Source organism: Trachemys scripta, chromosome 10 (genome assembly GCF_013100865.1).
Source record: "Trachemys scripta elegans isolate TJP31775 chromosome 10, CAS_Tse_1.0, whole genome shotgun sequence".
In the NCBI taxonomy this organism is placed as follows: Eukaryota; Metazoa; Chordata; order Testudines; family Emydidae; genus Trachemys; species Trachemys scripta.
Window position 1 is genome coordinate 47,671,706 of NC_048307.1, and position 18,677 is coordinate 47,690,382.

The 18,677-nt window shown below is 41.9% G+C and overlaps 1 protein-coding gene across 7 annotated transcripts in view; it reads left to right on the plus strand.

The window, feature by feature from the left end:
- The first annotated feature begins 480 nt into the window (after positions 1-480).
- Positions 481-18,677, plus strand: part of PPCDC (phosphopantothenoylcysteine decarboxylase) — a 48,766-nt gene continuing 30,569 nt past the window's right edge. For 2 of the 7 annotated variants that reach the window (XM_034783617.1, XM_034783614.1), the window contains exons 1-2: positions 821-1,257; positions 13,813-13,989. In XM_034783617.1, the coding sequence (XP_034639508.1) occupies positions 13,837-13,989 (153 nt within the window). In that variant the 5' untranslated portion in view covers positions 821-1,257; positions 13,813-13,836. The other 5 variants (XM_034783616.1, XM_034783615.1, XM_034783618.1 and 2 more) reach the window with 5 other exon arrangements.

Genomic DNA, 18,677 nt, shown 5'->3' on the forward strand with positions numbered 1-18,677 from the left:
GAAAGAGGAGCTTAAGCCCTACCATTTTCAGGTGGGATGAGACCCTGCAGGACTAATGGGGACCCTATGGTGCTTCCATGCACCACTCTGCTGCAATCTGCCCCCACTGCCAGGTGCATCCCCAGGCCCAGGGTAGGGTCCTGCCCTGCTCTCTGTAGGGTTGTTAATTTCGGTTGACCATATTCCTGGTGCTTTCATCACAGGAGAGAGTCTTTAATTAAAGATTAATCTTTAATTCCTGAGCCTCCCGGACGATCCTGGAGCGTTGGCCATCCTAGTGCTCTGCCGCAGAGTTTGGGGCAGCGCTGAGCCCTCCTAGGGAGCATTTCGCGGCCGCCGTCCGAGCTGGGGGAGCTGGCCCGGGACCTGGAGGCGCAGCAGGGAACGGCCTAGGGCCCATCGGGCTGGGCTGCGGCCGGCAGAGGAGCAGGGGTGCGGGCGGGGGAGAACGATGCAGGCATGGGACGGGCGGCCAGAGCGCGGGGCGGAGCTGGGTGCAGAGTGGAGGTACGGGGGCAAGAGCCACTCTGGTTTCCTCGTCGTGTCACCCCTGGTGATGTCAAGCGGGACCCCCGTGACGTCACTGCTTTGGGGGCGGAAAGGCCTCCCGCGTGGCATGCAGCCCCGGCCCTCCACGGTAGGACTCAGCTACCTGCGGGCTGGGGCTGTCAGGGGCTCAGGTCGGGAAGAGGAGGTGGGACGCTTCGGGGTGAGGAGAGAACTACATCTCCCACCATGCTCTGCTCGCGCGGCCGCTTCCGGTGCAGGCAGCACTTCCGGCAGTGCGGGGCCGAGCGCAGCCGCCTGGGTGAGCGGAGCGGAGCGAGGTTCGGGGCGTGGGGGATATCCGCGGCCCCAGCTATTTACCCCGCTCTCATGGGTCTGTCCGGCAGTGCCCCAGTAACTCGGGGGGCTGGCCGGTGTCGGGCTGCCGCGGGTACAGGAGGGTGTGGGGGAGGGGGCTCACGGGCATTCGGCGCCTCTGCCGTGTAAAAGCGGGAGCAGCGACGTGTCCGCCTCCACGCGGCCCCCTGCGGGGTGACAGCCCCGCCCCCAACTTCTGCCACGATCTAGGTGATATCAAAACAACCTCCTCAGCGCCCGGGCCACGTGCGCACCCCAACACACTCTTTGGAGAGGTGCTGGGTGCAGGGCTAAAAGCGGAGCCCTGTGATTTACTGCTGCTGCCCACTGGCGTCTACCAGCAGCAGTAATCACCGATGTGCAGGACGCTGAATGGTCCGGCGTGATCTCCTGGTAAGAAGCTGTGTTTAAAGGGACGTAGTGTGAACGCTACAGGCGCCCATGAAACTTACAAAGCACCACTTGAAACAGAATACTATTAGACTGCAAGTTCTTCAGGGTTCAGTCTATACTTTCCTGTGCTGTTTGAGGAGCACGTTGTGGACACTATCAGAATACAAGTAATATATAACTATAATACATACATGCTGCCCTTTTGCACACACTGTTTTCTCCATTTTTTTTCTGTTCCACATGTGACTGTACTGTAATGTGTTTGCAGTGTACACACCACACGGATAAACAGATGAATGGACACATTTTAAGAGGGCTTGCAAAGATTATTGAAAAAGGGCACAATTCTTTTCTGTTACACTAGTGTAATTCTGTTGATGTGTATGGGGTGTCATTGATGGAAGTGAAAGCAGAATTTGGCCCATTGTTTTTACATTGCTAAACATGGATATAACGAGAGGTTGTTTTAAGTTCTGCTGTGGCAAATTTTACTGCTAAATTCAGCCCTGTTGAGAAGAAAGGGTAGATGAAATCAGCAGTGGATTCATCAGTAACATGAACACTGTTGTTCTGTAACTGGTAGTTTAATAACATGGAGGGGGATACAAAAGGAAAATTATTTATGCTTGTAATTTCTTAAACAGCTACTGACATCTAATAAAAATAACTTCAAAGGGCACTATGTTTAGACCCAGTTCTGCTTCACTTTCATATTTTATTTCTCTACTTTTCTTTGAAGATACTCCCATCTTTAAAAAATAAAAATGCTCTAGTATAATAACATTATGGTCCCTAACATTGCAGAAACTCCTATTACATGTTGTATTGTGGAAATTTACGTCCTGATCCTGCAATGAACTCTGCATAAGCCAACCTCTACACCCATGTAGAGTGCTATTAAAGTCACTGGATCACTGCATGGGTTCAGCCTTCCATGGAGCTCATTGCAGGATTAGGGCCTTCCTGTAGAATGTTGTTGTTTCTTTAATGCATTTTTCACATAGATATTTGTTTAGCAATGTCTGTTCCGGCTCTTGTTTCTTAGCATTTCCTAACCTTTGACTGATTGAATTTGTGATTTTAATATTCTTTAAGGTAGTTTTTTGAATCCATAATTTCCTAGGTATAACACCCTCCTTCCCCCAAAATTCCATTTTATGGAACTATATTGAATCCCCCACCTGCATAGGGCATCAGCATGGGTTAAACACAAGATTTTTAGACTCTACTGCTTGAACTAAAGGTTTACCAGATAGTGTTAGTAGGTTGCTGTCTTCTATGTGAACCTACAAGTAGAGGGGAATATGACACATTTTCCAGTGTCTTGAACAGTTATTTGCTAAATAGCAGTGGAATGTTGGGATTCGATTGTCATCAGACGTCACCAGTGTGGTGCTCTGCTTTATCCAACGTTGATAACAGTGGGCTGCGTGCGTGTGTTCCCTCTGTGTGCTGCCCCGGCTCTGCAGATCGCTGACACAGCAGACCCCGAGAGAACCCCCAATGACCACAGACTCCGATAAGGTACGAAGGCACCTGGCCAGGTTTATTGTCAAACGAAGCACCATAATAGTTTACCGCAGACTCTAGTCTATAGGACATACTACGAATATGTGCTCCTTGACAATGGACCAGCTCAGTCAGTGGTGGGACCCTCCACTGCCCCCTAGGTCAGACAAAGATATCCATTCAGAGGTGCATTCTTATTCACAGATATAAACAAGTTACACATTACTGCAGATGCACTGAGGTACAACCCCTCTATATGTTAGGGTGCTGCCTCTCTCCTGGTACATGTTGGTACGAACAAACAAGTCTATCCATCATATTATCCTTTTGACCCTGTCTTTAGGATGGGTCAGCCTTTTCCCCATTATCTCTGTGGAATGTGTTTGTACCGGGATGTTCTGGTGCCATCCTGGCACATGTATGCATGCAATTAGCAGCCTTCTTAACTTCTGTGAGCAGGGCCTGCCTCTGGCTCACGGCTTAACTTTGCTTTATGTTAGCAAAGGCTTGACCATTACTTTAGTTTAGGCCTTAGGTCTCATACTGGGCCTCTGATACAAGGGTTTATGTTTCAGGGCCTCATCTTACTACATTCCCACACTTTTTGTCTTTTTATGGGGAGGATGTTTGCCCATCGTCCCGGAAAAGCATAAAGCTTGGACTAAAGATAACTCAGTGGGCTAAACGCTCTTATGTGGTTACCTTTTTTACCATTCATACACTCATGCCCCACCTGTCTTTAGTCTGCACATTCCCTCGTACGACTGATGGACAGATTTTATTTTCCGATTGATTGTAGTCCCTTATAGTGGGCCTGGGAATGTTAGGCCTGGGACCATGACTGAGGAATGTAGTAGTATGATTGAGCCTTAGAGGCACTCCCAAATAATTAATATATATGAATAATATGGATATGGCATATATATTTGTAGCATATATGGGTATATATGTGTAGTATGTATACGTAGATTTCATAGATTCTAGGACTGGAAGGGACCTCGAGAGGTCATCGAGTCCAGTCCCCTGCCCACATGGCAGGACCAAACACTGTCTAGACCATCCCTGATAGACATTTATCTAACCTACTCTTAAATATCTCCAGAGATGGAGATTCCGCAACCTCCCTAGGCAATTTATTCCAGTGTTTAACCACCCTGACAGTTAGGAACTTTTTCCTAATATCCAACCTAGACCTCCCTTGCTGCAGTTTAAACCCATTGCTTCTTGTTCTGTCCTTAGAGGCTAAGGTGAACAAGTTTTCTCCCTCCTCCTTATGACACCCTTTTAGATACCTGAAGACTGCTATCATGTCCCCTCTCAGTCTTCTCTTTTCCAAACTAAACAAACCCAATTCTTTCAGCCTTCCTTCGTAGGTCATGTTCTCAAGACCTTTAATCATTCTTGTTGCTCTTCTCTGGACCCTCTCCAATTTCTCCACATCTTTCTTGAAATGCGGTGTCCAGAACTGGACACAATACTCCAGCTGAGGCCTAACCAGAGCAGAGTAGAGCAGAGCGAAAGAATGACTTCTCGTATCTTGCTCACAACACACCTGTTAATACATCCTAGAATCATGTTTGCATTTTTTGCAACAGCATCACACTGTTGACTCATATTTAGCTTGTGGTCCACTATAATCCCTAGATCCCTTTCTGCCGTACTCCTTCCTAGACAGTCTCTTCCCATTCTGTATGTGTGAAACTGATTTTTCCTTCCTAAGTGGAGCACTTTGCATTTGTCTTTGTTAAACTTCATCCTGTTTAACTCAGACCATTTCTCCAATTTGTCCAGATCATTTTGAATTATGACCCCGTCCTCCAAAGCAGTTGCAATCCCTCCCAGTTTGGTATCATCTGCAAACTTAATAAGCGTACTTTCTATGCCAATATCTAAGTTGTTAATGAAGATATTGAACAGAGCCGGTCCCAAAACAGACCCACCTTATAGCCAAGCATAACCATGTTTTTCCAATCTGGTGTTGTACTCTAGCCCTTTTACTTTGGTGCCATAGATAGAAACACATTCCTATTAGGGCAATTGCAGTTATCACCTGTATCATCATTAGTAATAGGCTGAGTGTTTTGAAATATGGGATAGGCATTGTTATAGTATATTCCACAGTATTATGTATATGAGAAGTAAAACAGAAATTTGGAGTAGTGAGACTACAAATGAGGCCTTTATATATAAATGTCTTGTAATTAGTTACTGGCCGGTACTGTGCATTCATGTTATGGGTTACCCTTAGTGCTGGTTGTCACTCTTTGGTAAGCTTTGCTGGGCAGGAAACAGGAATGGCTAGATGCTCTGTTCCATGGATTGCATTGCCCCACAATACACCAGTAGATGATGTAGATCCAGTTGTTTTTATGGATGTTGTTTTTCAGAAGACCTACTGAATGGACAGTAACCAATTTATCAAATAGTGCTGTGTCAGGATTTGGTATTGGTACCCAGACACTGAACAAAATTGTTTTGAATAACATGTGCCTCAGTTAGGATGCAGTGTTACTGATCCCAAATTGTGACCAGTACTAACGGGGAATTTATATACCTAATTTGTAATTACTGTATAACAATTTTTTTTTAACCAATTTGTTTCTCCTTGCCTTCATGTTGTTTGCTGTCATTAGTTTGTTGCTTTTTACCTTTGTGTTGGCTAAACAGTTTAGCAAGGTTATGCACATTGTAAATATTTCAGAGCAATAATACAGTACAACGATAATACAGTAGTACAAAATTAATACAGTTGTTTTTACACAGTAACCAAGTTAAAAATAAATAAATAAAATAAAATAAATAAATATTTTTATATGGTTGTTTTTACACAGTAACCAAGTTGAAATTAAATGACAGTTTATCCTGGTCCAGCTAGTTGTTTTTAGCTGATTGTTAACTTAATTGTCCATATATGGTAGATAGAGGTGTGTTTGACCAGTCTCTGATTTATAAAGCACTTCTCTTTTCTTTTCTTGATCCTTGGGGGTTTCTTCACTGTGTACTGATATCTTCTGGTGTCTTCAGGGTGTCTTTGGTCTGTGGGATGCAACTTAAACTACTTTTGTTAGTTAACATAGTAAAGTTTTTTGTTTTGTTTTTGTTTTTAGTCACCCAAACTTAATACAAAGTTTAACTTAGTTTGTTTACAATGTAATAGGGACAATGTAATAGGGACCAAGTCTTTTATAACACAAGCTATGCTTTTGCAATTGTTGTATAAACATTCATTTTCATTTGAGGTGCATTACTAATATTTTATACTAATGTAATGCTTAACTGCTAAAATAAATGCTTACAATCTTCTGTGAAAAGGTGTATTGCTTTTTTCCCCTGAACATTCTGTGTTAGCAAAAGAGTTAACATAATTTTTACCAACCTTTTCAGAGTTAGTTTGCTTGTGATACCAATTTCACTCTTGTTAACTGTTTAGAACAGCGGTGGCCAACTTGTGGCTCCGGAGCCACATGCAGCTCTTCAGAAGCTAATATGCAGCTCCTTGTATAAGCACCGACTCCAGGGCTGGTGCTACAGGCGCCAACTTTCCAATGTGCGGGGCAGGGGGGTCACTGCTGAACCCCTGGCTCTGCCACAGGCCCTGCCCCCACTCCACCCCTTCCCACCCCCTCCCCTGAACCTGCAATGCCCCTCGCTCCTCTCCCCCCTTCCTCCCCCCGCCCCCCCCCCCCGCATGCCATGAAATAGCTGATCGGGAGGGGAGGTGCTGATCGGTGGGGCTGCTGGTGGGTGGGAGGCACCGAGAGTGGGGTGGGGGAGCTGATGGGGGGCTGCTGACATATTACTGTGGCTCTTTGGCAATGTACATTGGTAAATTCTGCCTCCTTCTCAGGCTGAGGTTGGCCACCCCTGGTTTAGAAGCACAAACTTTAACAACCACTGCTTCCCATTAACATAACGTGACAAAAGAAAAGCGTATAAAATTAAACCAAAATAAATTTTAAATACAGGTCCATGCAAATACTTTGAGGGTATTAAACATTCAGGATGCTTTGTTGTGTTTGAGAGACAAAAGAGGAAACCTGTTGAAAACTTGGAAACCTGTTGAAATTGTTTGGTTAACTTTATGCATAAATTGTTATTTTTAAACATTTTTGCTATCACATTCTTATAACTATATTTAAAAGTGCAAACAAATTTATAAAAACCCAAACAAGAAATTGACATTTTGTTAATATTATCTTTACCTTAATGTTGGGGTTTCCTCTTACATTTTTTTCTTTGAATAACAAATTTAAAAAACTTAAAAAACAAAACAAAACTGTGATTAGTAAAAGAGAATTCTTTTTGTTTGCAATTGCATTATTTGTTGAGGCAGAAATATATGTACATATATTTGTAACTGAAACTTTTTTGAACTTTGCACACAAAAATTGGTGTTAATAATATTACGATTATACCCCAACCATGATCTTAAAATAGTGTGGTACCACATATACATATATTTTTAAAAGAGTATAAAATTGACTTTTGTTGCAACAAAATAAAAATAAAAAATAGTCACGCGACACACACAACTTACAACGCAGGACAACACACATGACATACAGGACAAACTTAAAATTAAAAACAAATAGTACCAAAATTCTATTCATAACTATACAAAATAAGACAAACAAAAATAAAAAATATAAAGGGTTAACTTATTTATTCAAATGTTTATCTTATTTAAAACTTTTAACAAAAATTGATAAAAATGTATTAATATTTGCCAAATTTATTGTATTAATTTGGTAACAAGGAATTTTGAATTACTTATATTTAACATTATTTTAAATCTCTGCTATATGGAACTAAGAAAAGTCCATATGTCAAATATTAGTGAGTGGTTAGGATTAGAAGCAGGGTGTGCATTTCTGTTGCTTGGCAACAATATCTTCAAGAAAGTTAGGAAAAATTCTAGCTGTTGCATTCCTAAAGGGTTAAAATAATTAATTTGCTGGATTTATTTAAAGTAAAGATTTTTATCTTGTTTTCTTTTTGTTTCTTGCTTTGTTCTGTTTTCAATTGCTTTATCTTTTGGAGGTTTCTGTAAAAACTATAACTTTTAACTTTTAACACAGAGAAAGAGTGGACGGGAGAAGAGGCAGGGAAAAAGGGGTGTGTGTGTCAAGAGCTACCTAGTAAGGTAGTGAGAATTGAGCCAAAAGAGATTAACTCTTAAGGTACAGGCAGCAGCAGCAAGTTTAGCAAACTGATAAAGGATATAAAGAAAACATACTGGTATGTAAAAATATTTGAGAAAGGAGGTTATATTTTTAGCTGAATGCGGAGTGTGGTTCCGTGGGTAAAAGCAGTTGGGAAACTGGGTTTTTATCCTGGCTCTGAGATGATAGTGGGGGTAATTATCTGCTCTTGTAAAACCTGAATTTATTCCCCCGGTGTCTGTTTTTGTCTGCATGCCAAACAGATTGCAGGAGTGACCTTTTTTTCCTGCAGTTAACTGTGTTTGGGCAACTCCATATGTTAATGCATCAATTTAGGTGTTAACCTGCTCAATTTTAGTTTTTGACTTTGAAATTCCTTTCTTTCACTCCCCTGTGATTGAGTCGCAGCTCCTGTCTTGTAATGTGCTCTGGGAACCGTTCCATTTTTTCCTTCATTTGATTTACCAATTCAGCGAAAGTATTGTGTGCTACTGTTTCCATCTGTGCACTTACTTGTCCCATTTTGACAGGCACCAGTCTAGGTCCTGGTTTAGGTTGTACCAGAACCTGGCTTTTATCATAAGGTAGTGGCTGCACTGCAGTGGACCCCGTTTCATCTTTTAATTTTGCTAGGGCCACCTTTTTCCATTTCTGTCCCCATTCTGCAGGCACAGGGTAGCTACCTGAAGCCTGCTGTTTACTACCAATATTTATAACAGGATGGCACATGTATTTTTTTGTAGGTTCCTTGCAGCTGTTTCCAGTGTTTTATTCTGTTCCTGTGCTGGTTGTCTCTGGGCTGCTTGCCACCCTGCAAGGGGGTGGGAGCATTCCAGGGCTGTGTAGCTTCTTTTGATTCTTTTAACTCTTTAGTTGTTACTGTTTCTTGCCCCGCCAATTTCGTGGCATGCTGTTTTAACCATTTAACAGCCATGGTTATTGTTTGCAATATTTTACATTTTAAGGCTACAGTCTCTGCCCTAGCTTTAAAAATTACATTACATGTTTCTTCCCCATTATACTTTTTAAACTCTCTGGGGAATTGTAGGGAGGAGTTAAGGGGGTTCCGTAGCTCGTGGTTCTCTGTCATGTTAGATAGCAATTCCTACAGCGGACAGCTCGCTTACTCACCAGATCAGCTGTCGGGGGCACCAATGTCGTCAGATGCCACCGGTGTGGTGCTCTGCTCTGTTCAATGATGATAACAGTCGGCTGCGTGCATGTGTTCCCTTTGTGTGCTGCCCCGGCTCTGCAGATCGCTGACATAGCAGGCCCAAGAGAACCCCCAATGACCACAGGCTCTGATAAGGTCTGAAGGCACCCGGCCAGGTTTATTGCCAAACAAAGGACAGTTATAGTTCCCACAGACGCTACCGGACATACTACGAATACGTGCCACCTGAATACTACATTCCTCAGTCATGGTCCCAGACCTAACATTCCCAGGCCCACTATAAGGGACTACAGTCAATTGGAAAATAAAATCTGCTCATCAGTCGTACGAGGGAATGTGCAGACTAAAGACAGATCGGGCATGAGTATATGGATGGCAAAATAAGGTAACCATATAACAGTTTTTAGCCTACTGGGTTATCTTTAGTCCATACATTATGCTTTTCTGGGACAATGGGTAAACATCCACCCCATAAAAAGACAAAAAGTGTGGGAGTGTAGTAAGATGAGGCCCTGAAACATAAACCCTTGTATCAGAGGCCTGGTATGAGGCCTGAGGCCTGAACTAAAGTAATGGTCAAGACTTTGCTAACATAAAGCAAAGTTAAGCTGTGAGTCAGAGGCAGGCCCTGCTCACAGAAGTTGGCAAGAAGAAGACTGCTAATTGCAGGCATACATATGCCAGGATGGCACCAGAACATCCTGGTACGAACACATTCCACAGAGATAATGGGGAACAGGCTGACCCATCCTAAAGACAGGGTCAAAAGGATAATATGATGGATAGACTTGTTTGTTCGAACCAACATGTACCAGGAGAGAGGCAGCACCCTAACGCGTAGAGGGGTTGTACCTCAATGGGTCAGGAGTGATGTGTAACTTGTTTGTACCTATGTATTAGAACGCATCCCTGAGTGGATATCTTTGTCTGGCCTAGGGGGCAGTGGAGAGTCCACCACTGACTGAGCTGGTCCATTGTCAGGGGGCACATATTCGTAGTATGTCCTGTAGAGTCTGCAGGAAACTATTACTGTACTTCGTTTGACAATAAACCTGGCCGGGTGTCTTCATACCTTATCAGAGCCTGTAGTCATTGTGGGTTCTCTCGGGGCCTGCTGTGTCAGCGATCTGCAGAGCCGGGGCAGCACACAGAGGGAACATATGCACGCAGCCGACTGTTATCATCATTGAACAGAGCAGAGCACCACACCGGTGGCATCTGACGACATCAATATTGTTGGATTGCATTCTTGTCTGTGGAGATGAGAGGTCTAATGGTTACAGAAAGCACAGCCAAGCACATAGATTGGCACATTTATTCTGAAAGTAACATGGCTAACTGACCGAGGCGTACTTGTGGCACCTTAGAGACTAACAAATTTATTTGAGCATAAGCTTAGCCCACGAAAGCTTATGCTCAGATAAATTTGTTAGTCTCTAAGGTGCTACAAGGACTCCTCGTTCATTTTGCTGATACAGACTAACACGGCTACCACTCTGAAACCTGTCATCATGGCTAACTGAGATGTTGGTCAGATGTTAGCCAAACATGGGACTGTAATGTGTCTCTAAAATGCACCTCCAAATGGGAGTTAGGCGCCTAAATAACTTTGAGGATCTGGACAAGGGTTTTATTCCCAGCTCTTCCTGAAGTGGCCTGGTGAAACCTCTCATTTTCCCCATCTGTAAAATGGGGGGAGTTATACTTATCTGCCTTCTAAATTAGGGGAATGAGGCCTTGCTCAATAATAAGGGCTGTGAGGAACGTGGAATTATCAACACCAATTAATGGAAGAGCTGAGACAAGAACTCATGGGTCCTTCTGGCTCTGTTTAGCATGCCTTCCCATAGGCCAAAGGGACAGCAGCTTTTGCTGTTGCAGTGTTCTGTTGGGAACTCAAGGTCTGTGAGGCTAGGGAGCATGCTAAATGCAGATGAAATCTTCAGAGATTTTAGCTGCAAGCCTCTCTAAACTGTGCTGAACATATGTAAAACTCTGACCTTATTCTGAAGAACAGGGTTTTTTTAAACAAAAATCAGCTTGAGGCAAAGACCAAGCATTCCTGCCCAAATGATTGAAGTCTGGCAAGGTTATAAAGACTTGAAAACAGTGGATTAAAATGGAAGGGATATGGTAACCTTAACTACAGATGTCACTACTAACTCCACGTATAATAGGGGCTTAGCACTTTGAGCATTTGGAAAATAATATATAATTCAAACATTTGGATTAAATAAACCAAACACATCCAGCAAATCTTGTATATAATTGTAACTAAAGTTTTGCAATCTGCTACATTTCCAAACCACATGCATAAAGGGCCTTATCTAAAGTCGATGGAAAGACTCCCATTGACTTCAGTTGATTTGGATCAGAACCAGAAATCCCTAGCATTTTACATTTAGTCTGGGAAGTTGTATATCACATTGTCCCCCAGCTTCCACCACTAGCTTTATATATTTATTTAAAAACATTACAGACATAGTGTTTAGTGTGGTATAAATACCTAGATCAGGGGTAGACAACCTATGGCACATGTGCCAAAGGCGGCACACGAGCTGATTTTCAGTGCCACTCACGCTGCCCGGGTCCTGGCCACCAGTCCGGGGGGGGAGGAGGAGGGCGTGTCTGCATTTTAATTTAATTTTAAATGAAGCTTCTTAAACATTTTAAAAACCTTATTTACTTTACATACAACAATAGTTTAGTTATATTACTATATACTATATAGACTTATAGAAAGAGACCTTCTAAAAACGTTAAAATGTATTACTGACACTTAAATTGAGTGAATAAATGAAGACTCGGCACACCACTTCTGAAAGGTTGCCGACCCCTGGTCTACAGTATAATGGCATTGCTATGGTGCTGTGGCTATGACATCATAACCCTGTAATGTAAATGCAATTTATGCTAACGGGAGGGTTTTTTTCATCGGACAAGGAATACCACTTCTCCAAGTGATGGTAGCTAGGTTGATGGAAGCATTCTTCTGTTGGCATAGCTGAACCCGTGTGGGGGTTAGGTTGGCATAGTTTCGCACCCCTCAGTAATGTGGCTATGTCAACCTAAAATTTTAAGTGTAGACCAAGCCAGACAAAGGGTGGGAGAAAGGAAATATTATTCTCCCCATTTTATAGATCAGAAGTACAGGGAGTCTAAGTGTCTTGCCCAGTGTCACACAGGTTGTCTGTTGCAGAACTGGGCATTGACTCAGACCTGAATCCCAGTCTTGTGCCTTAAACATAAGTTCATACATCAGTTATTTCAGGAAGTGTAATTGCTTGTGGTAACTCCAATCTGCTTCTGCTGTGATGCACAAGATATTAACACTCTTGACTGGCATTGGTTAGGCAAGTGGCAAGATGTGACTTCTGCTTTTCTGCTAAACTGTGTTCGCTTCATGGCTATCTCATCCTCTACTTTGCTGGTCTGTTTTGCCCACCTATTACATCAGGGGGCCTAATCTCTGACTGAGTTCTTGGTACTCCTATGAAGCAAATGATGATGATGATAACTCTTGTATGAGATCCAAGGTGCATACATATGATTGATTTATTAAAAAACAACAACATGCATTTATTACTCCTATTAGAGACTGAACGTATCCATCTCGACTGAGTCACATGCCTTTTCCATATTAAGTGAGAACAGCAGACTCTAAATCCTGTACCAATTTGGACAAATGAAGTAGCCTCTTTACGTTTATTTCTGTTGACCTTCCAGAACAAAGCCTGACATGTCCTGAAGCATGAATCTAGGCTATCTATTTTCAAGTCTTTTAGCTAAAAACTTATTGTTATTTAATGGTGAAGATTCTGCAAGGTACTGAGTATACTGACCCCAAGCCGTGGGGGCCAGAGACTACTCATGTACTTAAAGTTAAGCAAGTGGTTAAGGGTTTTTCTGGATCAGGGTCAGATTGCTCATCACCTCGCAGGATCGAGCCTAAAACTGGGTGACCTGATTTAGGATCTACTAGGATCCTTCCACTTTTCAGTAATGTTGATAATTTTGCTTCCCTTAATAACACTGGAAGGGATCCCTTCCATTGTGCCTCTCTGTTAATTGACAATAATATGGGATTCATCTTAAGATTTTAAAATGTTACCTCAAGACCACCTGTTTTACCTCCTGGTATCCTGTAAGTACTTCTGCTAGCTCACTTTCACCAATTGGGCTATTCCGGATGTGGAAAGGATCCCATTTACTTCAATGAGAGGGGTATCAGAATTCCCGACTCTGAGGATTTGCATGTTGCAAATGTACCCCACACTACAGAATCTGACTCTTTAGCTTATGCTGTAGCAACATATCCATTTAGCTCTGGATCAATTTCTGGAGTCATCCAAAATGGCAGCCATCATTCATATAACCTTGATCACAAGCAGTCACTTCTGGTGAATGCACGTTGAGTGCTTTGAGCCATAATACCTAATATTTTTTAAATTATTAAGTTAATTTCACAGTTAACCCTGATGTGGCCTTTAGAATAATAGGTAACTGCGGAGGAGCAGAATGTTATGGTGACCCTCCCACCTGATTACTGAAAGAAGTGTGACACTTCTTGGATCAGTTTATATTGTTCTGAACTGAAGAGTGTTTTGAGGCCACTTACTGATATTCTGTATAGGGAAGCAAATTTCTCTGCACGTCTATCATTAGGTAAATCCAGCTCAAAGTTTGAAGACTGTTTCTCCTTGTTTGTAGATTTGATTGTTGCCAAGGTGCATAATGGAGCCCTTAACCCTTTCAGAGCCACAGCCTTCCCCACAAAACAGCTTGCCCACACCACAAAAGTACCACCATGTCCTGGTGGGTGTTACTGGAAGTGTGGCTGCCCTGAAGTTGCCTATTCTTGTCTCGGAATTGCTGGAGATTCCTGGGGTGAGTAACGTATGCTCCAGTGAGTTAGAAGAGAAACTGTAAATATGATATCTTCCTGTTTCCTTTTTATCCTCTCTTAGTGGAGATCAGATTAGGTCAGTTAGAATTTTAAAGCTGATTCTAGATGCTGGTCCTGGGGTCTAAAAATTAGGCTGAGCATTTTTCTGTCTCTTTCACCATGATCAGTAATAAAGATTCTCACAATAAGAGTTTATCTGACCGTTTTGTTGATATCACACAATACATGATGGAAACCTGCTTTGTCTCTCATCATTATGTGGGCTTTACAGGGCTCACCGATGTAAAAATGTAGATGTCAGTAAAGTCAGCAAACCTGAATTTACGAGATACATATAGTAAAAAGTGCATGTGCTCTTTGAAACTCCAAATTTGTAGTTCAGACTGTGCAATATAAGTAGTCTCAGTAGTTGAGACATAGAACTTAAAAGTTGGATGCTAGTGTAAAACGGAAGAGGACGAGCTATAAAAATATAAAAGCATCTGTATGCACATTTAAAAAATTTTATCATTGCCTAGAGTAACCAGTTTATCCAGCAGATGGCAGTATTAGCCAGGAGTGAATAGACTTACATTCCAAAAAAAAGGGAACTATAATAGCTTTTGCTTTAAAGTAAAAGGAAAATTCAGAATGCTCTCACATTTTGGAACCAACCCAATTATCGTGGTTCATTGAAGAAAAAAAAAAAAAAAAAAAAAAAGAGAGAGAGAGAATTTGTGGCACCATCTTTCTTAAACATAGGCCAAATACATAATGCATTTATATTGCTTGTTGGGTTGCTAGATGGCCTGGTTTAATATCCTTTGGATGATTCATATATTTGGGATTCCTTCACTCCAGAGCTCAAGGTACCCCATGAGATTTGGACATAGGAGACGATATTTTGGAAATTGTGAAACTGATTGGTGGTGGCAATAGCAAATCTGGAAAGGCTGTTGAAGGTACACAGAGTTGTCAGGGTAGCAGTGCTGTATCTTGTCAGCTGTTGGAAAGAAAGTTCAGCTGGCATGTTGGGGGGCCTTAGTTAAGCTTTTCAGTTCCAGTAACTGAAAGAGGTTTAAGGTTCCAGACCAGATTGGGAGGGGGATGGGGGTGGGAATGGACAGAAGAAAGTGATGCAGAGACAGGAAGAGGTCATGTCAGAACCTTAGGTTATGTGCTGCTACGTGTATGGAATGTAGGTTATGCAGGGATTGTCCATTCCCCCAGCCCTCATCCCCAGCTTTCTGGATTGCCATCTTAGCAACAGGAGATGCCTGAATCATAGATCCCGCAGCATACTTTCTCTCTCTCCTCACCCCCATCCTGTACTGGTATCTGAAGGACTTCCCTCCACTCTGTAGGTGACAGAAAGAGAGAAAACTACCCATTCTGTAGGAGTCTAGATCAAAGCACATCCCTTCTCTGTGAATATTTTGATCATAAACAAACTTTTCAGCAAGCTGGATCCAAATTTGATAGCAAGGCTCCTGGATTCTGTGATCCTCCTGTGCAGGAGTCTGCAGATTTTGTGGCAGCTTCATTTAAATTTAAAAATAGAGGTTTTTACTGAATGAAATATAAAGAATCCATTCAGTCTAGGAGCCCCGGTTATTTATTTTGGCAATAAATTCAATTTATCTTCTACTGTCTGGACAATTTCAGGGCCTGAGCCAAAGCCAAATAAAGTCAATGGGAGTCTTTCCAGTTACTCTAAAACAGGCCCTCAGTTTTAACTTGCTGCAGATTTTTGTGCTGATAACAGAGAACTGTCTTACGACAGTTGTCAGAGGAACTTGGGTAGAAAACAGCTGAAGTTTTTGGATCATTAGGAGATGTGCTGAGAGGTTTAGGGTTGTAGGATAAGCATGTTAGATAGAAATTTGTGCTAAAACGATCAGCAGTGAAATAGTTGACAATTTAAATATCAATGTTGTAATCATTAGGTTTCAGATTCAACCATTCGTTGAGATGAATGAGGTAGTTAATACATCTCATAGCCATCGGGTTAGGCTCTCTGCAGACTCAGGAAGTTAACAGTGCATCAGTTAAAATTTTAAAGGTTTTCTTCATAAACATGGCTGCTGAAGCAGAAAAAAAGTGCTGTTTTATCCAGGCCAATGGAAAATTCTGATGGTCACTTATGTATTTGCTCAGGTTACTAATACAAGTCAAATCACTGCTTTCTTGACTCTTTAAAATGGCACTCACATAAACGTGGGCAAAAATCAGGCTGGCAGAGCATTGGCTAGTGGTCTCTGTGTAGAGACAGCAAAGCAGGAGATCCAAGCTTAGCCCTGGATGAAGTCTTGCACTCCACTAGCCTCTGGGTATTTGCTGAGTCTCCTCATGTAAAACACACAACTTGTGACTCCAGCACGCTTCTTTTACCAGGTGACGTGTACGTCAGCTTGTATCAGCAGTTAAACAGAGGAGTCACATGCTCATTTTCTATTTTAGCTATTATAGAGGCAAACAGAGGCTGTTACTGGTATATAGAAAGGAAAGAATACTGATCTCTTTCCAACTTAGGTGGAGGGACATGAAAGTCCCACTTAGGATGAGTAAGCAAGGAGCCCATCCCTGCAGAAAAGAATTTTACAGTGGGAATAATTAATCATTGGAATGTGTTAAATTCTCTATCACTTGGAGTTTTTAAATCATGACTGAATGTCTTTTGTAGCCCGCCTGCTTGCTTGCTTGATTATATCCTTTCTTATGGGTTTGTTGATAATAGCTTTATAGCTTTATAACTTTGTATTAGAGTATTTTTTTGCAGTAACGGAAGAAACCTATAGGCCACATCCTGTATGATGAGCTAAAGCAAGTTAGCGTACATATGTTTGTGACCTTTGGCATAGAGAAGTTGCCAAGCGATTGTGCTCTATAAATTTAACAGGTACACCACAAAGAACATGGAAATAACCACCAAACTGATTCAGGCCAGAAATAACAGATGTGACAATGAACACCCCGATTTGATGTGGGTGAAGAAATTGGACATGGAAGGTTGGGCACATAAGAGGGGAAACCACCATAATTAGGGTTAGGTTAGTTTTTTCTTGGGTCTTTTTTGGCTTAGTTTTCTGGCTTTGTAGCTTTCTAGCTCTCTAGCTTCCCCTAAATTTTTCACCTTCCACTCAAGCATTGAGGAACCTGGACCATGGGACTCTTTTGGCATGCCAGAAATGAGGCTGGTCCTTTGTCTCTTACCACCAGGTTCTCAAGGAAGGATGAGAGTATGTTAATCTAGGAAGTTTTATAGTAAAGGATACCACATGTACCTCCAAAAGAGTACTATTTCCTTTTTAATTCTGGTTGATTACTTTCCATTTGATTACTTTTCCACTTACGTCAGTAAAAGTCTCTACGGCTGTATTGTGTTCTCAGCATAAGTGTCCTTGTCATACATCCTGCGGGGTTCTTGCAAGACTCTATATAACCTGATTTCGGGACAAGAACCATATCTTCGGATCAGATCAATTGGCAAGCCTTTTAACTTATATAAATAATAATATTAATCCCCTAAAATCAAGCAACACAACTGTTATGAAGGCAAACAGAGGCTGTTACAGATATATAGAAAGGAAAGAATACTGATTTCTTTCCAACTTAGGTAAAGGGACATGAAAGTCCCACTTAAGATGAGTAAGCAAGGAGTCCATTGCTACAGAAAAGAATTTAACAGTGGGAATAGTTAAACATTGGAACAGCTTACCCAGGAATGTGTTACATTCTCCATCACTTTGAGTTTTAAAATCATGATTGAATGTCTTTTGAAAAGATGCACCCTAGCTTAACCACAAAATATTGGGTTCAATGCACGAATCACTGGGTGCACTTCTCTGGCCTGTGCTATACAGGAGGTCAAACTAGATGATCAGAATGGTCACTTTTGGCCTTAAAATCTGTGAAAGAAATGGCAGAAAGAGAGTGGTTTTTAAGTGCCTTGGCTGCAGTTATGTTTGTGTTTCGAAGGGCTTGTCTACACTATAAAAGTTTGCTGCCTTACCTGTACCGGTATAGTTAATGCAGCAAAAAACTCTGGTTGTGTACACAATTATATCAGTATGAAAATTCTTATATCACTACATAGCTTATTTTGGTTCAGGAACTGAAATAAACTATATTGCTATAAGGCACCTTTATATCGGTATAACTGCATATAAACTAGAGCTCTTACTGGTATAACTAAATGGGCAATAATAATAATAATTAATATATCACACCCCTAACCAGTGTAGGCTTTGTGTACACTAGAAAGTTTAGTTATAGCTATACTGGCAAACCCTCTAAGGCTTTGTCTACACTGTGCACCTTAGAGTGACAGCTGTGCTGCAACAGCAGTGCCGCTGTAAGGTGTGCAGTGTAGCCACTCTTCATTAGCCAGAAAAAAAGCTCTCCTGCCGACAAAATAAAACCACCTCCAATGAGGGGCGGTAGCTTTGTCGTTGGGAGAGCGTCTCCTGCTGATAAAGTGCTGTCTACACCGACGCTTTTTGTCAGTAAAATTTTTGTTGGTCAGGAGTGTGGTTTTTTTTTTTTCCCCCACACCCCTGACTGACAAAAGTTTTACTGCTGAAAGTGCAGTGTAGACATAGCCTTAGTGTAGTTGCAGCTTATAGCAGCAAAACAGTGCTTTTGCTGGTATAGTCTATCCCAGTTACTGAACAAGGAGAATTGCACCCAG